The 22,799-nt window shown below is 54.3% G+C and overlaps 11 protein-coding genes across 11 annotated transcripts; 4 read left to right on the forward strand and 7 right to left on the reverse strand.

Moving 5' to 3' along the window:
• Window positions 1–835: 835 nt before the first annotated feature.
• Window positions 836–1,429, reverse strand: A1O3_09888 (uncharacterized protein; the record flags this gene model as incomplete). Its single annotated transcript, XM_007739979.1, has 1 exon — window positions 836–1,429. One exon carries the CDS (start codon window positions 1,427–1,429, stop codon window positions 836–838), a length of 594 nt encoding a protein of 197 aa, XP_007738169.1.
• An 836-nt stretch (window positions 1,430–2,265) lies between these two features.
• On the forward strand, window positions 2,266–3,534 carry A1O3_09889 (formamidopyrimidine-DNA glycosylase; the record flags this gene model as incomplete). Its single annotated transcript, XM_007739980.1, has 1 exon — window positions 2,266–3,534. One exon carries the CDS (start codon window positions 2,266–2,268, stop codon window positions 3,532–3,534), a length of 1,269 nt encoding a protein of 422 aa, XP_007738170.1.
• A 418-nt stretch (window positions 3,535–3,952) lies between these two features.
• On the reverse strand, window positions 3,953–5,488 carry A1O3_09890 (uncharacterized protein; the record flags this gene model as incomplete). Its single annotated transcript, XM_007739981.1, has 1 exon — window positions 3,953–5,488. One exon carries the CDS (start codon window positions 5,486–5,488, stop codon window positions 3,953–3,955), a length of 1,536 nt encoding a protein of 511 aa, XP_007738171.1.
• Window positions 5,489–6,513: 1,025 nt separating this feature from the next.
• On the forward strand, window positions 6,514–7,332 carry A1O3_09891 (dihydrofolate reductase; the record flags this gene model as incomplete). Its single annotated transcript, XM_007739982.1, has 1 exon — window positions 6,514–7,332. One exon carries the CDS (start codon window positions 6,514–6,516, stop codon window positions 7,330–7,332), a length of 819 nt encoding a protein of 272 aa, XP_007738172.1.
• A 1,678-nt stretch (window positions 7,333–9,010) lies between these two features.
• On the reverse strand, window positions 9,011–9,748 carry A1O3_09892 (uncharacterized protein; the record flags this gene model as incomplete). The annotated part of the gene is made up of 1 exon (XM_007739983.1): window positions 9,011–9,748. One exon carries the CDS (start codon window positions 9,746–9,748, stop codon window positions 9,011–9,013), a length of 738 nt encoding a protein of 245 aa, XP_007738173.1.
• Window positions 9,749–10,381: 633 nt separating this feature from the next.
• A1O3_09893 (uncharacterized protein) lies at window positions 10,382–12,118 on the forward strand (the record flags this gene model as incomplete). Its single annotated transcript, XM_007739984.1, has 1 exon — window positions 10,382–12,118. One exon carries the CDS (start codon window positions 10,382–10,384, stop codon window positions 12,116–12,118), a length of 1,737 nt encoding a protein of 578 aa, XP_007738174.1.
• Window positions 12,119–12,768: 650 nt separating this feature from the next.
• A1O3_09894 (uncharacterized protein) lies at window positions 12,769–14,871 on the reverse strand (the record flags this gene model as incomplete). Its single annotated transcript, XM_007739985.1, has 4 exons — window positions 12,769–13,182; window positions 13,450–13,591; window positions 13,715–14,224; window positions 14,405–14,871. 4 exons carry the CDS (start codon window positions 14,869–14,871, stop codon window positions 12,769–12,771), a joined length of 1,533 nt encoding a protein of 510 aa, XP_007738175.1.
• Window positions 14,872–15,797: 926 nt separating this feature from the next.
• Window positions 15,798–18,014, reverse strand: A1O3_09895 (uncharacterized protein; the record flags this gene model as incomplete). Its single annotated transcript, XM_007739986.1, has 1 exon — window positions 15,798–18,014. One exon carries the CDS (start codon window positions 18,012–18,014, stop codon window positions 15,798–15,800), a length of 2,217 nt encoding a protein of 738 aa, XP_007738176.1.
• A 36-nt stretch (window positions 18,015–18,050) lies between these two features.
• A1O3_09896 (uncharacterized protein) lies at window positions 18,051–19,118 on the reverse strand (the record flags this gene model as incomplete). The annotated part of the gene is made up of 1 exon (XM_007739987.1): window positions 18,051–19,118. The coding sequence occupies one exon, from the start codon at window positions 19,116–19,118 to the stop codon at window positions 18,051–18,053; it is 1,068 nt and encodes a 355-aa protein (XP_007738177.1).
• A 1,564-nt stretch (window positions 19,119–20,682) lies between these two features.
• Window positions 20,683–21,072, forward strand: A1O3_09897 (uncharacterized protein). Its single transcript, XM_007739988.1, has one exon. It carries the CDS (start codon window positions 20,726–20,728, stop codon window positions 20,963–20,965), a length of 240 nt encoding a protein of 79 aa, XP_007738178.1. The 5' UTR covers window positions 20,683–20,725; the 3' UTR covers window positions 20,966–21,072.
• A 210-nt stretch (window positions 21,073–21,282) lies between these two features.
• A1O3_09898 (uncharacterized protein) lies at window positions 21,283–22,423 on the reverse strand (the record flags this gene model as incomplete). The annotated part of the gene is made up of 4 exons (XM_007739989.1): window positions 21,283–21,455; window positions 21,619–21,712; window positions 21,794–21,809; window positions 22,089–22,423. The coding sequence occupies 4 exons, from the start codon at window positions 22,421–22,423 to the stop codon at window positions 21,283–21,285; spliced, it is 618 nt and encodes a 205-aa protein (XP_007738179.1).
• Between the last annotated feature and the right edge of the window lie 376 nt (window positions 22,424–22,799).

Genomic DNA, 22,799 nt, shown 5'->3' on the forward strand with positions numbered 1-22,799 from the left:
CAGAGTAGATCAGATCAGATCTCTCCGATACTCTCAGCGACTCTGATTCTGCTTGGTGCTCAGTGTCTATCACGCTTTCATTTTCGACGCCCAAGTTGTTGCCTCAGGGGTCGGTGATGGTGAATAGGTATTAGAATAGACTATTGTGAATGACCTAAAACTAGGATTAGGACCATGACAAGGACCAGGACAAGGATTAGGATTAGCAAACTCGAAATTCCTACTTTCCTTTCGTTTTATGGATATCATGGATGAGTGGTGCTTATATACTCCGTACATATATACTTTTGGCATCTTTGCTTTTGTCCTAGATCCTACTAGTAGTCTGCGCCGCCTCTTTTGACTCGGCGTGCTCAACTTCCAAGGGGCGGCCCAGGCATGGACCTGCGGCGTTTGCGTTTTCAAAACCTTTCAATATTGACATATGCTGTGCAACCAAATTCGTCAAACTCTTCCCTTCTTACCGTACCGGCTGGTTGCCTTGTAAATGTGGCATGCTCGCTTGCGCCAACCAAATACCAAGTGTAGTTATAGTCGACATTGTAAACTGATGAAGTAGTTTCGATCATCGACATTGTAAACTGATGAAGCAGTTCCGAATCAATCTCCCAAGTGGTTCAGGTCTTGTGCTGTATGTGTATGTGCAGTCCACGGGATGCTTGGTGTTACATGCTCTCTCCTCGGCAGACAGTCAGTCCTACAGGAGTTAGGCTCGTTATAACTTGGCTCTGAGTCTCCATGTCCTGTGAAGCCGGTAGGTTCAGGTTCAACCTCTTTTGACCGTGGCCGTTGTCTCCAACTCTTGATTCACTTCTTGGGTGAGCAGGCACCTGGTTTATTTCCTACTCTCCCGCCATTTGTCGAATGCTTGTTCCCACGTAGGCTCGACATCTTGACATCGCTCCGCCACGACACCCCACGTCCTGTTCCTCACGATAGATTCAACGGCATTCTCATTTCTCAGCAGCGCCGCGAGCTGTTGTGTCCTGGGTTCTTTTGGGAAGAAACGCGCCGAATACGGATCCAACCGTTCATCGATGATCCTGTCCGCATCTTTCCTGTTCATGGCTTCCCGCTCAATCACGTCCGGGTCGTCCGGATCCGGTGATGTCGCGACAGAAGTGCAGTACGAAATAACTTCAGACCGTGAGCTCCACGACGGGAAGAGGACGGATTCGAGAAATGCTCGAGTCGTCTGATGTGGGATGGGTTGCCTGGTCAGAAGCGACGAGGGTAGGGTCGGGTTGCGGATCGACGTGGATGAAGGGTTGAAGGGGGACGTCGATGCCGGCGTCAGTAAGGCGTTCAGGTTCGTCGAAATGCTGTCGTCGATACTGGCGCGTGAGAGGCGCAGGAAGTCACGCAGGACCCGTGTGTTGAAGCAGAACTGCGGGTTTAGCTGTGTGGGCCGAGATGTGGGTTGGGACATGATCAGTCGAGAACCGGCCGCAGAAGACGGGGCGGAAGAGGGGGGCAGTTGGCCTGGTGAGGTAGGGGGTCGTACGGCCGGCGAGGAGGGGGAAGAGGAGGTCGAAGCGGATGGATTTGCCCAGAACCACGCCAGCTTGGTGGTTGTCGATGTCGGTGTTGATGTCGATGTCGAGCTCGAGTCGAGAAGACCGGTGTGAGGCGGCTTTGGGGAGGGAATGGAGAGGGAGTGCCTGAAGAATGAAGTGCTGTCGACACAGAACTCAGATGATCTGTGGTGAAGATCTAGGGGTACAGACTAATTAATAATAACGGTATCTTTCTTTACCTTGCAGCACACATACAGTGTAGGTGTAGGTAGTTAACAGTCGGCATGGATTAGAGGCACAATGATGGTGGAGCATTGAGCCTGAGCCCGGGACAGATGCCATACTTGGTGAAACTCGCACTGGGCGCTGGGCGAGGCTGCGCTTTACGTCATCAACCCTGCGTCTGCCTGAATTACTCTGGCCCGTATACCGTACAGTACAACCACTTTACACGTCGATACGCGTTGCTGACTCCCACGGTCCGTCTGCCATATTATCTACCTTGTAGCATTCTTTTGTCGTCTGGATCTCTAGACTTCTAACTGGTGCCACGTTCCTGTCCCTGACCCCGATCTCTCGTCCACTTCTCACTTCAGAAGTGGCAGCCCTTCCGCCGTCGCTGACAGCAGCTGCACTCAAGCCTGACACCGGGAGAAAGATTAAGATCACTCTGACGGGCACTGTCCGACGTTTCAGGTTCTACGACAGCTTCGCTCCCGTCAGCACCCACCTCAACGAAAACGCCAACATGCCTGAGATCGCCGAAGTCGCGCGGACAGTGCACTACATTCGCAAACTTCTCGTCGGCAAAACACTGGGCAAAGTCGTGGCTACGGATGACAACATTGTCTATGGTAAAGCAGGCACCTCGGCAGACGAGTTCCAAAAGCATATGACTGGTAAGAAAGTGGTCGATGCAGGCCAACAAGGAAAATACTTCTGGATCATAATGTCCAGCCCACCTCACCCAGTCATGCACTTCGGGATGTCCGGATGGTTGAAGTTCAAGTCTGAACACACATACTACTACCGACCCAAAGAAGGCGAAGAGAACGAACCCTGGCCGCCAAAGTTCGTCAAATTCATGCTTGAGACGAAGCCGGAGAATGGGGAAGAAGTTGTTGAAGCTGCGTTTGTGGATATGAGACGGTTGGGAAGAGTCAGACTGGTGGACTGCCCGGCCGCAGAGATCCGAAACGTCTCGCCCTTGAAAGAAAACGGGCCAGATCCAGTCGTCGACAAAGACATTGTCACCGTCGAGTGGTTGAAGAAAAAGTGCAGGGCGAAAAAAGTCCCCATCAAGGCCATGCTGCTGGATCAGGCCAACATCAGTGGGATCGGAAATTGGGTCGGCGACGAGGTCATGTACAATGCAAAGATCCACCCTGGACAGTACGCCAATACATTGACGGACGAACAAATCACCCAGCTGCACAAATCCATTCACTATATCTGCAGCACCGCGGTTGAACTGTTGGGCGATTCCGAAAAGTTCCCCGACGACTGGCTGTTCAGGCACCGGTGGGGCAAGGGAAAGAAGAACAACTCCAACACGATGCCCAACGGCGAGAAGATCGAGTTTCTTACCATCGGTGGACGCACCAGTGCTGTTGTGCCCTCGATCCAGAAGAAAACCGGGCCTGTGGTGAAAGAAATGAGCGAGGCGGAGGTGATTGATGATGCTGGCGAACAGCCAAAGAAATCGAAGGGCAAGAAACGGAAAGCCGCCGCTGCGGAAATCGAGAGTGAGGAGGAAGTGATGCCAAAGAAGACTACCGCCAGAGGCAGGAAGTCACTTGGGGAGGACGGGCCGAAGGAAGAGGTCAAGACAGAACCAGATGTGGACACGAAACCCATTAGACCCAGCAAACCTACAAAAGTAGGCAAGAAACAGCAAGAGAAGTCACCTGGCACAGAGAAGAAAGCCACCGCCACCGGTCGCAAAAAGGCAACATCACCTGCTCCAGTGACAAATGGTACAGGGAAAAGGCGATCAGATCGCTTCGGAAAATCTTGATTCTTGACAGCTGTGTCAGAGATTATTGTGTTGGTCCTTTCACGAAGGGCCTTGTAATACTAGTCGTTAATGCCCTGCCTCTTCTGGGCCTGGCATGCTTGATCATCATGATTATATACACGGACAAGAATTTTTCATTCTTGAGATTGACAGTCTCATCCCACATTGGTGTGGGAGATATTCGAGAAGAACGCCAGACTCCACGATCCGCCCAGGACACATGCTCCAGAGGCCCAACGCAAACGCAACCAGCCCATGACCACCCATGAAAACGACAAATTTGTGCTTGAGGCGGTCGCCGCTCACAAGTCACCCCAAGACAATCGCCCGCCCCTGGCCGGCGAGGCTGCCATTCCCACTCATTGCAACCCGGGTGTATGCAAAGTACACCGGCGCACGGTCACGTTGAGGAGTTGGGTCAAAACGACGGTTGAACGCCGTCAACCCTCGAAACTCTTGACTCGGCGGACGCCTTGCTCCGCTCAGGACTCAGGACGCCACTACTCCCCTGACCGTCTTCAACAACCCGCTTTTCTTCGTCCGTGACGGTGTCCACCCCGACCTCGGCTCTGTCCAATGCCCTTCTGAACGACGGGATCAGATTGGTTGCCAAAGGATACGTGAAGACCAAGAAGAAGCATGCTGCAGTCATCGACCAAGCCGTGGAAATGCGGACAGCTTCGACAAACTTTGCCATCAACGGAGGTTGCAAGGCACCGCCGGAGATGCTGACAATCATGAGTGTCTCGCATGTGGGCGTCCACTCGTCAAATGAAGCGGTCGCGCTCTCGAAAATCATCGGGAAAGAAGGCGCCTCGAAGAACATGACCATGACAGCCACCGAGATTGCTGCGGAGCCGGTAATGGATGTGCCTGCGGCAGTCGTCGCCACAGCGCCGGCGATGAAGCAAGCCAGGACGTACCGGGGCTTGAAGATCTTGGGGGCGGTCACCAGACCAGCAGCGACGAACCGGCCAACCACAAAAGCAATCTGGGCAAATGACATGCACACGGCCGCCCACTTGTCGCTGGCGCACGCGTTGACCTTCATATGCTCAATGAAAAACTGTGCAAAGGTCACTTGGCAACCGAGATTGACAAAATTGGCGCAAACACCCCACCAGATCCGGGCATAGCGCCGCGACAGCAACGGATGCTTCCACAGCCTCCAGCCGACAGTGACAGGTGCTTCAGGGACTTCCACTTCCGGCACCCAGTTGGTGCGGAAGAAGATCCATGCCACAACCACCATCAGGCCGAGAATGCACCCGCCTAGGGCCCTGTAGAAGGTGATGACGCTGCCCAAATTGGCGCAAGAGGCTGATGCATTCTCGGTCGGCATCAGACATTTGCCTGGGCGAGACGGGTCGGAGACAGGGCGCAAGGTCGAGGTGTCTGGGCTGAAGACGAATGCGTTGGCCAGGAATGGTGCAATCACGGTGCCAATGCCCGCCCACGCCTGGGCGACCAGGATGCGTAGGGTGGCTTGTGTGCGAGGGCCACAGTTCACCGCGTATGGATTGGCGGAGCGCTCCAAGGTTGAGACACCTAGGCCGATGACAAACATGGCGGCGACCATGCCACCTAAGCTACAGCTCTGTGCGCCTATGGACATGAAGAAGTCGCCGAGTGCCAGACCAAACAGCCCAGTGACCATGGCCACCCGATAGCCGCAGTTGCGGACCAGGGGGCCACCAATGAAGAGAGCGCCAGGAATGTATGCGGCGTAGTAGCCAGCAGCGAGAATGGCGGCCTTGTCACGGCCGATGCCCATGGCCACCTTGACGTGGTAGTTCATGATGTCGAGGAGCCCGTAAGCAAGCCCCCACATACAGAACAGCGCGAGAGAAGCGATGGCGATGGGGACGATGGTGTCCCGTTTGGCAATCTCGCGCCTGGGTTGCTTGTATTGAACGTCAAGACGCTTGACGCGTTCAACAAGAGTGCTGAACATCTTGCTGATTTGGATGAAGTCGAGGAAACCCCCAAAGAAGGTAGGAAGGAAGAATGAAGAATGAAGAATGAAGAAGGAGGGATGAAGAAGGAGCATTGAAGAAGGAAGAATGAAGAATGAAGGAAGGTATAAGGAAGGAACGAGCTTTCGCGGAGAAGGGAAAGATGTTCTGTTCTGGAGAGGAAAGGAGATGAAGATATCGAGGCAGGACTTATTTTTATATATATACTTGGGTGATTTGATCCTCTTTTCGAGATCTGCAGGACCTGGGGAATCCCCGCCATTGAAGAAACCGTGGAGACCACTGAAATCCAGGGTGACAGGACAGAATTGCCTCAAGGACTTACCGGATGGGAGCCATGCAGCGTGTAGGCTGGGCAAATCTTTGTCGATATGACAGTGAGCCAGTCAGCGGCGATGTAGGAGGGATTGTAGGTGATGGCCAAGCGCCCCCGGCCCCCCTTGCATCCAGGCCAGCCTTAGTGGTAGAGAGATACCTTACAAGGCGCAAGAAGAGGAAGAAGAAGCTTCTGAACCATTCGGGGCGTGGTAGACGGGACTTGTCACGGCAAATCGGTACCCCGCGGGGACCGTCTGGGGAGCTGTAGGGGTCCTGCGAGAGCGGTCTTCTCTTGGTTCGTGAAGGCATGACGAAAATGACGGCGTTCAAGTTGAATTTGGTCAAGAATCAAGACGACGCTGGTAGAGAAGTTGGACTTGAACTGCCAGATCATCATACAATCCCACCAAACGCAGGTCTTGGCATGGGAAAGGCTCGGCGAGGCTGGGACACTGCGCCATTTGACCACCAAACATGTCCCTTCTCTAGGTTCATTCGGGCACCATCTGATTCGCACAGTCTAACAGTCTACTGTGTCTCGTGCTACAAATAGATTCCCTCAGTTTGTCTTATGATTAGACTTTGTTCCAGATTTACGCCCTCAACAATTCTTCCAGGCAAAGGCAAAACATCCTGTGTCCAGACGGTGACGGTGGCAAGCCCTTCAGCAAGAACACTTCGCATTATGCCATCCGCAAAAGAGTCGGCTCCTAAGATGAGAGTATTGATGCTCCATGGATACACGCAGAATGGCACTCTCTTTCACGCAAAAACACGCGCCCTAGAAAAGCTCCTGCTGAAGACGTTTCCGGGAATCTCCCTAAGCTACCCCACAGGACCTCTACAGCTGAAGCCAAGTGACATTCCAGGCTTCAACCCCAGTACCAGCGAGGATGCCGACAGTATTGAAGCCTATGGATGGTGGCGTCGGGCAGACACCTCCGATCCTCCGGAGTATGCCGGACTTGACCAAGGCCTGGACACGGTGGCCAACCTTATTGAGACAGAAGGTCCATTTGATGGGGTCATCGGTTTCTCTCAAGGCGCAGCTCTAGCGGCAATGGTCGCATCATTACTCGAAGGAGATTCACGAAAGCAGGCATTCAAAAAGGCTCAGGCGAGGTCACCTCTGGCGATCCCCTATCCCGCGGCCTTCGAGAGATTGGACCACCCCCCTCTGAAGTTTTGTATAGCGTATTGTGGATTCATTGCGCCCGGGGAGAGATACCGAGGCTTTTACGAAGATCCGCACATTCAGACCCCGGCTTGTCACTTCATCGGCAGTCTCGACAGCGTGGTGGAGGAAGCGAGAACACAGTCCTTGGTGAATGCCACTGGCGGCCCTGAAAAGACACAGGTTGTGACGCATCCTGGCGGGCATTTTGTGCCGAGCGGGAAACAGTATCTTGAGATTGTCGCAGCCTTCATCAAGCAGAATATGGCGTCACCACAGGACAAGGGGGAAGAGGAAGAGAGGGTAGAAGACATGGATGTCCCGTTTTGACGCCGATTAGCACATTTCGCACATTTCGCAGTCCATTACGATATAGTATCCGATACCACATAGAACACTTTAGACTTATAGACGCACATGCATGTAATTTCACGACCCTAATGACCCTAATGAGCGTTCAAGGCAGAGACGAAGTGAGAGGCGAGGAAAGGACAAATCTGAGGGTCACGTGATGATGTGTTCGAGAAAGGACTAGCGCCGTTGCTGCCAAGATTGTCCAAAGTGAAAGTCGTTCGCACACTTCTGAAAGAGCCAAATCCACCGCCACATTGAACAGAACCAGCGTTGCAATCGATCATCGCATCTTCTCGCACCTCGTCAACATCACAGAAGGTCTCAATTCAAGACACAGCCCTCAAATAGATTCCAAAACTCAGTCAAAATGGTATGCACACCAGCCTGCAATACAGCTCAAGCGGCGAGCTCAAAATTCTTCCCCCCTCGAATCGCCACGGCACACGACCGGTGCAAACAATCATCAACCGCACTGCTGTTGCTTTCATCTTAAAACTCCAGCTAATGGATTTCGTTTCAGGTTCTCGCCGTCGATCTTCTCAACCCTACGCCTCAGGCTGAGGCCCGCAAGCACAAGCTGAAGGTACGAATATCATCAGCCTCCCGCGCATGCGGAAAGAATATAGCTAATGTGCGCAACAGACTCTCGTCCCAGCTCCCCGATCCTTCTTCATGGACGTCAAGTGCCCCGGCTGCTTCACCATCACAACCGTTTTCTCCCACGCCCAAACAGTCGTCATCTGCGCCGGCTGCTCAACTGTGCTTTGCCAACCCACCGGTGGCAAAGCCAGACTCACAGAGGGCTGCTCTTTCCGAAGAAAGTAGACGATTACGCGGCAACGGAATGAAAACTTGATGGCATCACTTTGCTAGATAGAAGATGGATTCCCAGGACTAGCACCAGCCCACGACGAATGGAGTTCCGGATATCTTGCAAAAAGACTTCCTCGAAAGCATGGCGGGAAATTCTTGATTATTGTCCTTTACAACAAGCGTGAACTGTGGTTCCGAATAGAGTTGGAACCCAACTTATTGCGCAAACAAAAGTCTTTTTTGCTTGGAATGACAGGCCGAGGCGACAAGATGCTGCATGAACATACACTCTGTTGTAATGTGAGGAGGGCAGGTCTTGCTGTTGAGGAGGCCTATGACCTTGCACTAGGCTCATTCGTGGTGATGGGTGAATAGTCATGTACTCGTAGTACACAGGCAAGCAATGAAATCTTCGAAAAGCAAATCATGTCCTCTGATCGCTTCTGCGATGGCCGCCGGCCTTTGTTGTGGTCGCCTCTCTCTCCCATACTACCCAAATTTACCTATGGATCTTGTATCATGTGTCCTATCCTTATCAAGCCACTCCCCATCAATCCCTGGTCGCTTCTTCTTTCCAACCTTCCGGTGCTGCTTAGATAGGTTGTCGTAGCGGTCAAGCACCTCAAAAGGGACACCTCAAAAGGAAAACCGGTCAGCGGAAACCCTTCGGTGTGCCATCGTTGATCATGGGAGAGCTTGGTGGCGTGAAGTCGTGCAAACCCGTTCGGAGGGTGCATAGCCTGTATGCAGAGCTGCTGTACTCACGAACGAGCGCTTCGGTTTGCTGAAAGTTTGTACTGTGTTTCGCCAAACGAATGCTCGGCGTCGATATTAGATTGCTTCACCCGCGTTCGATTTCTGCCATGATCTTGTTGACCAGCTTCTTTTGTTCCTTCTCTCCCAGGTCTGTCTCGTCCATTTGTCGGAGACACCATCCTACTGCACAGATCCCCTTGACCCCGGCTTCTGGACAATCCACCCAGACCTTGCCATTTCTGCCAACCGCGATCTCAAACCCACCCTGCAGCCGGGCGCCAAGATCATCCATTGCTAGAACGTTCTGCTTTTTGAGTAGCCGGTTCGCCAGGCCCGGGCTCACATCAAACACCATGCCACCGGTCAATGGGCCCAGACCGTCGGGCTCCGCCTTGCCTGTCGATGGGTTGACGCAACTCAACTCGATGTCCATGTTCTTCTGCGCCGACACCACTTTCGCGTACACGAGATCATTGGCCTTGAGCTGCGGCCGCGTCTTCTTCGTAGCACCCTCGAAAGCCAGCTGTGGTAGAATTGCCTGAGGTGAGTGCGCATTAATGAATAAGTGGAAATAGTCTGTCGACGATGCTCGGAATTGTGCAATCACCAGATCGCCCGGTTTTGGAATGTACCGCGCATTGGGTGTCGAGATTTGCGCGCTCTTCTTCCGCCAGTCCACGTCTAATAGTCCGCCAATAGTGGCCATGAACGAGCCGGTGTCTGGGTCTGGTCGAAGGCCATGTCCAATTCTGCGCTTTTGAGATGTTGGAATCTGGCCAGCGGGGATATACTCTCCAGGCAGTACTATTTGAGGTGTTGCCATGGCGGTATCTCGGGGCCTCTGTCTTGATGCAGGCAGTGACAAGACATACATCTGGTCGAATAAAACAACTCGGCTTTTTCCTGCATGGGGCACCAGGGCGAGGCTGTTGCGTGAAAAGATTGAATGCTCCTCCGTTACTAGTATTGCCCTGCCGCCCTGCCAAGGCTGCTGCGAAGCAAGAAGCCAGCCGACCGCAGCGCTCTGGTCAGGCCGTCGCAACAAATTGCATGTATTCTGTAGAGTAAAGGTGACAAGCCCCCGTGTCCTCAAGCCTTGTCTTCCGTCTACGAATCTATTATTTCTCCATATTAGGTCACTATTAGCCCAGAGTCCTCTTGAGCAGTGTGTGGCTACAAACATAGGAGCAAGTTGCCCAGGGATGGTCAGCCTCGTCGGGGCTTGGCATCATTATGTAATCATTCCTGGTCTCTCGCTTGACCTTCCTTTCTACCATGACCCCTTCTGCGAGGCTCAAAAAAAGTTGGATGCTTTTCTTCGAGTCTTCCATGCCGTTCATCGTGCGAATAGTACTGCACACCAAGGGTCTCAGACACCCGCATCTGTTTCTTCCATAGTGCATTCACTCTACCAACTCTCTCTTTCTCTCTCTCGCTCTCGAACTGCTCCAACATCATGAGTGACGAATCCAACGGGGTGCCGGCCACCGGCACACCTGAACACTACGCCATTGGTATTGCCTTCGGAAACTCTTACAGTTCGATAGCACACATTTCCGGAGAAGGCAAGGTTGAGGTCATTGCCAACGAAGAAGGCGATCGTCAAATCCCTTCCGTCTTGTCCTATATCGAGGGAGAAGAGCACCATGGGACACAAGCAAAAGCGCAGTTGGTCCGCAACAGCAAGAACACCGTCGCATCCTTCAGAGACTACGTTGGGAAGGATTACAAGTCAATAGACCCGACACCCTGCCATGCCTCAGCACATCCTATCGAGTCCGACGGTCAGATTCACTTCTCCATAAAAGATACAGAAAGCGAAACGGAAAACAAAGTCTCGGTCTTGGAGATTACCGCCCGACACTTGCGACGACTGAAGAACTCGGCCTCCGACTTTGTTGGCAAACCTGTGACGGCGGCTGTTGTGGCCGTGCCCACCGACGTCAGCGATGAACAAAAAGCGGCTTTGTCCAAAGCTGCGGAGAGTATCCAGCTTGAAATCTTACAATTCATACCCGAGCCCATTGCTGCCCTCCTTGCATACGACTCGCGGTCATCGAACCCTACCGCGGACAAGAATGTGCTAGTTGCAGACTTCGGTGGAAACCGGTCCGACGTGGCGGTGATTGCTTCAAGAGGAGGAATGTACAGCATTTTGGCCACGGCCCACGACTACGAACTAGGTGGGGCGCAGCTTGACCAGATCCTGGTCGACCACTTTGCCAAAGAATTCGAGAAAAAACACAAGTCCGACCCACGCAAAAACGAGCGGAGTCTGGCCAAGTTGAGGCTCGAGGCTGAAGCAGTCAAGAAGGCGCTCAGCCTAAGTGCCAGCGCCACTTTCAGTGTGGAAAGTCTTGCGGACGGAGTGGACTTCCGATCGACGATCAACAGGACTCGATATGATATTCTTGCCCTGAAAACCTTCGCCCGGTTCACCCGGCTTGTCGAGGAAGTGATCAAAAAGGCGGGCCTCGATGTTCTGGACATCGATGAAGTGATTCTCTCGGGCGGTACCTCGCATACACCCAAGATTGCCAAAAACATCGAGGCCATCTTCCCGGAGTCGACTCAAGTGCTGGCCCCTGCGACCACCACGACGGCTTTGCACCCGTCCGAGCTCTCGGCAAGGGGTGCGGCCCTTCAAGCGTCTCTAATCCAAGAATTCGAGAAGTCGGACATTGACCAATCCACGCACGAGATGCTGACCGTGACGCCACACCTTGCTGCCGCGATCGGCTACCAAGTGAGCGGTCAATCTGCAGACGCGTTCACGGTGATCGTTCCGGCCGAGACTGCTGTGCCTGCTCGGAGAACCCAAGTGATTGGAGGGCTGCAAGGGGATGTGTTGGTCCGGATAGCCGAAGGAGAACGCGAGATCAAGGTGACCCAAGCGGCGCCGAAAGCCAAGCCTGAGACCAACGGAAGCAAGGAAGGAGATGACGATGATGACGACGATTCGGATATCGACGAGGACGACGAGCCCGAAGAGATCCGCGAGAAGGTGTGGAAACCCAAGCAAGCCCTGGCCGAGTTTGTCTTCAGAGGCCTGCCCAAGGGCTCCAAGGTCGAAGTCACGGTCAATATCGACGCTGAGCAGGTCGTGTCGATTACCGCCCGGCCGGTCGGAGGCAAAGGAGGGCTGCGAGGCGAAATCAAGGCTGCCGAGTCCGCGCAGAATGGCAGTGCATGATTGTGATTGCGATTGCGATTGCGATTGCGGTCCCTTTATGTACTGTATACAAGATTACGTATTAGTATGGCATGAGTGGCATTTTGCGGCGTATGGCCATTTTGCTTGTCCGTTTGCTGTTGCTATTGCTTTTACTATTGCCTTTGCTTTAAATTGCGATTGCTTTTACTATTGCTGTTGCTGTTGCTATTGCTTTTACCATTGCTATTGCTATTGCTTTTGTGTTTGCTATTACTATTGTCATTGCTATTGCCTTTTCTCTTTCTCTTTCTCTTTCTCTTTACACTTCTTCCCTTCCAAATACATACGGATTTGTTTGTTTGTTGTTGCTGCCTGCTCACTTGCTTTCTCGCTTGCCATTTCCATTGCCATTTCCATTTCCACCTTCAACCCAAGCATGGACCCGAAGTCAGCTCTGAAGAAGTAGAAGTTTGCTCATTGCTCAGTGGTGAAATCAGACCATCAAGCGTACAGTACACCGCAGTCCAACCCCTAGATGCGAGTGATTCCACGACGTAGTTATTACGTACTACTACTGCACCGAAATGGGTTTCTGGGGCGTTTTACCGGGTAGTGTTAGCACACCACCGTGCTTTCACTTTCACTTTCACTCTCACCTTCATCGACCCCTCTCTCACTCTCACTCTCCCTCATCGACCTCCTTGCTCCTCCTCGTCACGTCCAGGTCCAGGTCCAGGTCCGGCCACGGTTCCTTCTTCCCGACTCTTCCTCTCGGCAAACAGAGCGAGCAGACCCAAGTCGTACGTGGCCTTGAGAGAGCCGGCGGCGACGAAGGCGACCCAGAAAAGATGGTTGGTGCCCAGAATGCCGGTGATGACGGGGCCCAGACTCTGGGCGCACGTCTTGGCTACGTTGATGGTGCCCATGACAGCGGTGCGCTCGTGCGGCAGCACAATGGCGGCCAGGAAGGCGGAGCGGGGAGCGACGTCCATGACTTGGGTACAGGAGCGTCCGATCAGGAAGACAAGAGCGCCGCCGAGGGTTGAGGGGATGGGGATCAAGGCGAGGCAGATTGCTGAGGGGAGGTGGGTGAAAACCATGGTCTGTCATAAAAGTGAGTTAGTTAGCCTGTTCTCTTGACCATATTAAAATTTTTCTCTTCTCTTCACCACAGTCATATTTCTCTTCTCTTCACGTTCTGTCCCTTCCTTCGCACGCTCTCTTTTCTTCATCATGTGCTGGCTTGGCTACAAACCCTCAAAGGGTGAGAGCTGACTGCCATGAGCTGGGCTGGACGGACGCCAATTTGAGGGGCGGAACCGCAAGAAATCCCACTCTAGGCCTACCAAGGCTTCTTATTTTGAACGTACCTTGACATTTCCGATTCGTTTGGCAATCGACGACGCCACCAGCATGGAAAGAGCCGAGATGACGCCGGTCACGGAGAAGATGGAGCCCAGCTTGCCTTCGGGCAGGTCGAATTTGCGCTTGAAGAAGTACGTGACCCAGGATCTGCCGATGGGTGATGGATTGGATTAGCGAGTCTAGTCTTTTCTTTCCAACAACAGTACGGAGTACGTAACTGTCTTGTCGGCGGACGGCAGATAGGATAGATGGGATGGCAAGCACACTTACACTGGAGCCAGTCCTGAGGCGAAATTGTCAAAGGCGAACAAAATACACAACTGCACCAGGATGACCTTGCTCTCCTTGCTGATGTTCGGCAGTAATGACCAGCGCTTCTTGGTCTCGCCCTTGCTGGCGGGTGCGTTTTTGTTGGTGTTGGCATTGGCGTCGGCGTTGGCGTTGCCTCCCAGTAGCGGCGCGGTCTCGGTCTCGGTCGCGTTGGCTGACTTGGGCTGGCTGGTGACCTCGCATTCCTTACTCAGGAGCAGAGCCAGGCCCAGCTTGACGATGCCGACACTGGCGTAGATGAAGAAAACCAGTCGGTAGGCCCGGACGGACGTCCAGTGCTTGTCGTGTCTGAGAAACGTGATGATCCAGCCGCAGCAGACGAAGCCGAGCGCCGTGCCTGCGGTGCCGATCAGCGAGTACCAGGCGTAGATGTCGCTGCGGTGCTGGCTGGCGGTGAGATGGGCCAGGGTTGATTCTTCAATGGCCCTGAACGGTCCGATCTCATTGCCACTACAGTCAGGAAGAGGTTTGTCAGTCAGCTAGTCATTCAATCACTGGAGTCTCTGGCCTCTTTGCTCTTGCTGGGCAGAAAGGAGGAGTAGTGGTAGCAGTAGTAGCGGTAGGAGGAATAGTAGCAGTAGTAGTAGTGGGCGTAGTAGTGATAGGAATAGTAGTAGTAACAGTACGCACCTTGGACTGATAACCCCCAAAATAGCCGCCGCCAGCAACACCCAGTAATTGCCGGACAGGCCGAAGACGATGCCGCTCGCAGTCATCAGCGCGGCGCCGAAGACCAGGATCCATTTGCGGCCCAGCCCATCGGCGATCAGGGTCAGCAGGAAGCTGATCAGCACGTCGCCCGCCAGCGTCAGCGTCATGAACAGGCCGATGCGCGCGTCCGACACGCCCAGGTCCGAGAGGTACGAGGCCAGAATCAACGTCGACCCGCCATACGCAAACAGCCGCACGAAGCGCTGTAGGATCAAGATCTTCGAGTCGGCCGGGGCGTGGTAGAGCGCGACCAGGCCGAGTTCGCTGAGCACCGCTTGGACGGCGCGAAGGAGCTTGGAGGCGAGGCTGATGCCGTGGCCGTCGTTGCTCTCTGTCGGGAGTGTGGCCGGTTCGGCGTCGTCGGGTGGCGAGTTGGAGTTGCTCATGGTGGTGGCGGCGTGATCCTTGCTGTCGCTGGGCTGTGGCTCTATTCTCTTCGGTCCAGGTTCAGGTTCAGGTTCAGGTTCAGGTTCAGGTTGATGAGGGAGAGGAGAGGGAGACAGAAGAAAGAGATTCTCGGCAGGGCAGATTGGATACTGGATCCATACATGTCCATAATACAAGGTACATAGTAGACACCAAAGACTGGCGATGCCTCCCTTATGGCCGGCGCTCGGTCGTAAGAAAAGACAGCAGTCTGCAGCCGCGTACTTCGTATTCCCTCCCCACTGTAAGTAAGTAGCTAGAATTTACTAGATTTACTGGAACAGGACCAGCACCAGCACCAGCACCACGTTATTGTCCAGGCAGTAACCCCTACAGGAATTCTCATTCTCATACAATTTTACTTCTCACCTTCTTTGCTGCGCCTGCGCCTGCGCTCCCAAGTTCCTCGCATCAAGGCCGGACCAGGACGATTACGATTACGGTCACGGCCGGTGCAGGATGAAGCAGGACGAAGAGCCTTCCACAGGAACTTGAAGAAAGACTAAAACATGATCCAGTGGAACAGAAGACATAAGATGGTTCATAAAGAGTCAATTGATCGACTGCACTGCCCCTGTGGCATGGCAGCGTCGTGCTCTTCAACTGACAATCAACCCCGAACGCCGTACGCCGTGCTTTTGATGACCTGTTGGACTTAGGTCAATGAAGAGAAAACAAGAAATGCAATGCAAGCAAAAGCAAGACCGTGTGTGCCGATTCCCTCTCCCTCTCCCACTCCCAAGCAATGCAATATAATGTGAGGCCCTGCTCTGCGATGGCTGGAAATGACAGGCCATGTCACTCCCCCTTCCTCCTTTCCTCCTTTCCTCCGCCCGCGCCCCTCCCGCGTATTCCCTCCTGGTCCTCCACTGTCTCACTGTCAGAGTCACAGTTCAATCACCTCGCTTGGTTCCGCTCGCTGCTTCACCTTCGCTTCTTCCTCCGCCTGTTTTTGCAGGAGATCGGCCAGTCCATTGACGCAGTCATGGCCCACCTTTTGGATCTTGCATTTCAGATCGCGACAGCCGTATTTGGTCCTCGGACCCGGCACCAACAAGTCGTCGGAATTGTCTCGAAACTCTGTGGCGTACTCCCACTTGTCCTTCAGGAATGCCGTGTGGTGCACGTAGTCGCCGTCCCGCCCGTGTGAGGACCGGGATTGCAGTTTGGTGTCGGTGATGCGGGCGCGTTGGCTTGGTGGCGGGGCCGACCTTGAGCCTGATGCTGGTGCTGGAGCCGGTGCCGGTGCCGTGGAGGCCGCTTGTTGTGGCTGTGGGTTTGACAGACTGGTGCCATCCTTGTTGATGCCCGAGTTGTAAACGTCGAACACCGACCAGTCCGTGTCATCCTCTTCCTCCTCCTCATCCGAGGAATCGCCCGAGGCATCGCCTCCGTTCCCCCGCTTTCTCTTTCCCGTCAGGGGTGACATCTCTCGTTGCTTGCCGTTGGTTCCCGGCAGCTCCGCTTGGTCCCCTTCCTCCTCTGGTTCCCCTTCACCTTCCTCCAGATCGAGTTTCAATGCCTCGGTAGGTGCTTGCTCTGCTCCCAGGTCCACGTCTTCAAACCCGCCCTCCTCTTCCGAGTCCACATCCGTTTCTTGTCTTGGGTCGGTGGTCTCTTCTTCTACCTCGGCTAATCCAGCGGGACTCACGGAGCCTGAGTTGCTCCAGGATATGGATTGCTGCGAGCTCAAGGACCAGGCGGGGCTGGGGCTCTTACTCCCCCCTGGGGGAGGACCAAACCGGGGGCTTTCGGCGCCGTAGACGGGGCTTGGTGGAACAAAGCCGGGGCTTGAAGGAGGACTCGAGAGTCCGGTGAACTCGGAATCGGCGTGGTCGGCGGCGCGGTCGGGGACGGGGACGGGGTCGGGCTCTGACACGCGCATCGCACGCACGGCTTCGACCATCTCATCATCTGCCCATGTTGAAGATGGGGATTGTGAGCGGGGGCTGTCTGTATCGCCAGGTTCGTCAGCACTGACTGACATCTGAGTAGGACTGGGGGGGACGTACGACCGCGACTTCAACTTCCACCGGTCTGCACTCGACTGAGGTGCCGGTGTGGGCCCCTGGTTCCGGCCATCGGCCTCGTCCTGGGCGACAGGGCTGGGAGCATCGCTCACGCCAGATCCACTGCCACCGGTGCCACTGCCTGCAGCCTCATTCTCGTCCAGGAGAGTCAACCCCGGGATACGAGGCCGAGACTCCACCAGATCGACGCCCTGTGCCTGTAGGGGCTGCTGGACATCGTCCATCTGCCGTTCTGGCGAGCCCCGCGCCCCGACACCCTCTGCCTCCACGTCCACGTCCACGTCCATCTGCTGAGCCGGGACAAGTTCTTCGTACGAGTCGCCTGCCGCCGTCTGCAACTCCATCTGCAACTCGGGAGGGAGGGAGAAGTCCATGTCGGCTCCGAGCAACTCCTCGAACCCACCGGGGAAGCAGGAGTAGTCGATCGGCTCGGGGAGGCCGGGGAGGTCGACCTGACCGAGCAGCCCAAACTCCGAGAGGTCGTCGAAGTTGTCCTGGCACTGGGCAGCTTGTGCCCCCAAGTCGCCCTCGCCCTCGCCCTCTTGCCCTTGAGGAGCTGGTTGAGTGGCAGGCGTCATTGCCTCTGGAGCCGGCCTGGTAGCCATTTCCAGGGCCGCCTGCAAGTCACTCAACTTGCGTTCCAGCTCCTCGTTCCAGGCCTTGGTTTGCTGTAGCTCGTTCGTAAGACTGCCGTATGCAGCCAGCCTCTCGTCCAAGCAGGCTTGTCTGGCCTGGGAGCCCTCCTCCGCCGCCTGCCTCAAAGTCCGCTCCTGTTGAAGGGCGGCTTCGGCTTTGGCAGCACCAGCTTCGGCCTGGGCCGCGCGAGTTCCAGCCAGGCGAAGACTTGCTGTCGACACCGTCGAGGCTTTGGCGACTCGGAGTTCTTCTTGGGCCTGCCGAGCTTGGGCTTCGGCCTTCTCTCTCCGTTCACGGGAGAAACTGCAAAGATCGGCATATTCTTGGTGCTCCTTCTGACCAATCTGCTTCTCGCGTTCCACCTCCTGTTGCAATCTCTTCACTTGACTGACTGATCTGAGCAGTTCTTCGTAGTAGCCACGATCAAGTTGGATCATGTCTAGGGGAGAGTCGTCATCGTCGGAGTAAGGGACTTAAAAATGATTGGGCTGTACAGGCGTGGACGGAGGGAGGCCGTGGAGGTTGTCTTCGTTGAGCTTCTGGCCGGCCCCGGTGTGTTCTCTGAGTCTCTTGAGCAGTGGCGAGGATGCGACAGCTGCTTGGACGCTGCTAATGTGATGCATGGTGTTGGTCTTGATGCTGGCAATCAACGGCTCGACAGCTTGCTCCTGGATAGGAGAAAACACCGCAGTCTTGAGATAGAGCCAGATCTTCTGGCACGCCGGAATGACGGCAAAGATGACCAGGCAGTACAAGAGCCGAAGAACATGGTACATGAGCCGGCATAGCCGCTCGAATAGCACCCGTGAGACGACGACCAGTGCCTTGACGAGACGCTCGAATACCACTTGGCTGTACACGTAGATTTGGTCGAGAACCGCGTTGCAGGCAGCTGTGAGGGCATCTTGGAGGTTTTGCAGGTATGGGTCGATCTTGCGATGACGCCGCAAGAGCCATGCATATGTCTCTTCATATATACGATCGAAGAATCCTGGGCCGATTCGAGGCCTGTAAGAGACCTCGAGTTGTCGAAGTTTGCGATGATACTCTTCCGTGGCTTGGCGCACACCGTCGTTGTGCCAGTAGTGCCGTCTCGCCCGACTGACGTCGTAGAGCTTGGTCAGGATGAACATCAGAGGTACCCAGGAAAAGACGAAGAAAGCAATCAGGAGATGATAGCGTTGCCACGGGCTGCGAGTGGGCACTATGTCGTAACTGTTGTAACTGTCGTGACCGTGGATGTTTTGGCCTGACACGATTGCCGTGTAGGCTGCTGAAGGTAGAGGAGTACGCACGTAAACGCTGGTGGCGCTCGTCACAGTACTCCATGGTTCCGCCGTAACGGTGTGGGTGTTGAGAAGGGTTTTGGTGACATATCTGGTCACTTGAGGAGGAGGAAGGGGTGGTGTTCCGAGGGTGAGGATGTTTTTGAAGAAGGGAGGGGTTTTGAGATTGAGAATGACAAGGTAATCGCTCGTCTTCTGCTGCACATACAGCATCATAGCTGAAAGCACGGAGATGAAGCCTGCAAAGCCTGCCATGATTGCTGTGGTGGAAGTGTGCTTAGAAGATGGTGGTAAGTCGATCTGATCAAGAGTTTGGAAAGAGTGAAAAGGGAAAATTTGTACATGCGCAGGCGCAAGTGAATTGTTTATTGACCCTCAACGCGTTGGGTAGTGAATGCCTCCGGTCTCGTGATTATTCAACACTGGGTCCCATGTGTTGAGTCCTCTAACTGTGCTGCAACGCTCGACTGTGTTGTGTTGCCTCGTAGCACCATCTCATCACGAAGAGCCGGTTCGATCGGTCCGAATGATTCCGCGACTCCCTCGTCAGCGAACAACAATACTATCCCATATATGTATATTGGGGTCAGGCAGTAAGCGCAGGTGGCAGATGTCTGAAGGGTTAAAGGGGGATTTATGACCAGGGGTGCTATGTTTGGCATCTGCTATTTTTCATCATTGGAGGCCTTCTTTGTCGTTATGATGGTTTCTGGCTTGTCCCCAGGCTGCTTTGTTTCGGGCATTGTTTGTGCCAAAAGGGATGCACTTACCAGCATCCTGAACAATGGGAAGAGCCTTTCTTCATTGTGAGTTTGCAAGGCAGTGTCCTTAGTTTGACAGCCACCCCTAACAACATCAAACCACGAGATTGATACGTTGCCAGTCATGATGAGCACGGGGGGAATCAGGATGGACAGCGGACAACTGCTGCCACAGCAGGCGCGAACTGAGCACTGAGTACTGTTTGCTTGCTGCGGAGGTTGTTCGTTCTCTCCTGGGCCTGTCGCCGCAATTGTGGCATGGTTGAAACCAAGTCCCACAGCATCCTCATCACTCATCACTCATCAAACCTTCGAAGACATGATATCGTCGAGTCATTGGCGGCGATATTGGGAGCTGTTCTTTCAACTCCAAGCTACCGTCATCGGGCATGATGCTGGAGCCTCGGCCAGATCCTCTTCTTTCAAAGGGCTCTAAGACGCGGCGGACTGGCTTCGGCCTGAGACCGCCATACCGCATCTTAGCGGGATTTAGATGGAACCACAAGAGGTCGTCATCGTCGCCATCGCCAGTCAATATCAAATGATGCACCCTACGGAGTACCAGCCCAGTCAGTCACACATGGCATCTGTCGGGCATCTCAGACCTCAGACTTGGTTGGAATAAGATTTGTCGCTGCCACGTGACCTCACTGACCTCACGTGACCGCGGGCAGTTGTTGCTGTTTGCTGCCTGTCCGCCTTTGTCTTCTCTCTTTGTCTGATATTGCTTCACTGCAACTCCTGGCGACAGTACTACATTGCATTGTTTGCAAATTGTGCCCTCTCGCGATTGGCTTGACCGGTCCTTGTGGTGTTCTCGTTGAGACCCGGTGCCCTGTGCCGCGGCAGCCAATCAGAAAAGGTCAAGCTTGATACCAGCGACCAGCAACCAGCCTCGTCTCTTTCCTATCATACTCGGCTCTACTAGGTCTCCGTCCTCAAATTGAAGCCCACGAACATCTTGTTCCAGCTGATGCACTAGTCACCTAGAGAAGATATCCTGTTCAACGGCGCAGGCAATGGAATCCAGCTTGTCCGATCTTCCAGACCACATCTCCCACTACCTAACCAGCATCAACACCACCACGACCAGCCCGGGGGATGACCTGGACCTCTTTTTCCACTGCTGGTCGCGTCCACACTGCCCAGCTTGCCTGTCACCGTCAAATCCGTACCCGTGCTCATGGTGCGCCACGTCCCAAACCTGTGTGCCCAACACCATCTATTCCTACCCGTTCGGGATCTTGTCGCCGATTAAGTCCGCCAGCATATGTCCCTTGGGATGGCGGGAGAGGTGGGAGATGCGGGCTCGCCCCTTCAGCTGCCGATGCTCGAGCATGACCTTCGTCAGTGTTGTGGTTGCCGTCTTGGCGACGTTGCTGGGCCTGTGGTTGATATGGCTGAGCATCCGGGTTGGCCTATGGGCGGGCAGGACGTGGAAGGGCCGAGAAGAGGGATGGTGGAGACTACGAAAATGGAACTGGATGCGGAGAAAACGCCCTTCTGCCGAGTACCAGGCAGAGGTGGAGAGTCAGGCGGCGGAGGAAACGACCCCCCTACTCGCCGAATGAACGTGTGTGGTCGAGTCGATGCTACCATGATCGGCCCCAGAAACAGCCTCTGAGTCCTAGGCACTCTCTACCCCCGTTGACACCATATTAACTTGGAGCGTCTTCCTCTTGTGCAGACGCTTCGCCCTTACAGACTTTACTAATGCGATATTCGACGCTCAGCGCACCGTCCTTGATGACGAATCTCCCTGCGCCGACAAACAAGGCCTGTTCTAGTGACTTATATCGCATCGAGCCCGTTTCGAAGGATACCTGGATGACTGTACGCAAGGATTAGCATCCAGAAGTGCCAGAGCAGCCTGTGCCCGGGAACCAGGACCAGAGGTTGCGTCTGGCAAAATTCGGGCCTACCAGTCCTGGGGGTTGTTCTAGAGTTACGAGGAGGGCGACAGCCAGTCAAGATATCTTACATACACGAATTACCGAAGTCGGTGGACCTCGCGTTTGCACTGCGGCCGAGGATGCGGCGCACTTCGGTCGTAATGTCCACAATGCCGGTATAATGGACATGGATGGACTGGAACATGATGTCAGTGGCCGGCGACCACAGTTCATTGATTGAGTCCAGAGACCTCTATGGAGGATTGGCATCACATACCTCTCCATGTAGGTCACTATGTGTATGCGTGGAACCCCGTCAGCCATAATCGGACCAGCCCCGAGACATGAGGACGGCGCAAGTGACGAATCAAAGGACAAGAAAGACCTTCCTAAGAGAAGAAGGACAAGAAAGAAATTCCCAAGAGAAGAAGGACAAGAAAGACCTTCCCAAGAGAAGAAGGGCAAGAAAGAAATTCCCAAGAGAAGAAGGACAAGCAAGACCTTCCCAGGAGAAGAAGACCATGTGAAAATTCCCAAGAGAAGAAGACCCTATAGCTAGGTCCAAGACTTACACAAAAACAAGATCACTCTTCAGCCGCATCCTACCCCCATCCGGATCGTTATGGACATAATCCGTCCCTTGGCCCTGAAGCCTGGCAACCAGACGAACAGGAAAGTCAGGCTCGGAAGCCAGCGTGCCCGTCGTCAGCGGCACCACGGTCAGCGGGTTGCCGCGCGACAGGGAGCCGATGGCTATGGCTGGGCCGATGCCGATCTGGAGATGCAGCGCGGGCTGGAGGAACGGGTGGTCGGAGAGGCTGGAGGGGGTGGTGGTTGATGCTGGATTGGAGGGGGTGGTGGTTGATGCTGAATTAGAGGCCGATGCAGCCACAGGATCGGATTCCATTACCGATGTCGATGTTGATGTAGTGACTGAATAAGTGACTGACTGATTGACTAACTGACTGAGTAATTGATTGATTGACTGATTGATTCAGGTGCCGCTGCAGTGTCTGATGCTGATGCTGATGCTGATGCTGATGCTGATGCTGATGCTGATGCTGATGCTGATGCTGATGCTGATGCTGATGCTGATGCTGATGCTGATGCTGAAGTTGGTCTAGTATTTCTGGTTGTGCACGCAGTCGCCGTGTTCGTTGCTTAGCGAGGCAGGGTTGGCCGTGACCGAAGAAGTACAGTACAGTACACACTGCAGTACGGAGTACAGGAGTAGCCGACACCCCTGCAGGCCTTGGTCTTGACCTTGACCTTGATCTTGACCT

Source organism: Capronia epimyces (assembly GCF_000585565.1).
Source record: "Capronia epimyces CBS 606.96 chromosome Unknown aczIQ-supercont1.10, whole genome shotgun sequence".
Taxonomy (NCBI): Eukaryota; Fungi; Ascomycota; class Eurotiomycetes; order Chaetothyriales; family Herpotrichiellaceae; genus Capronia; species Capronia epimyces.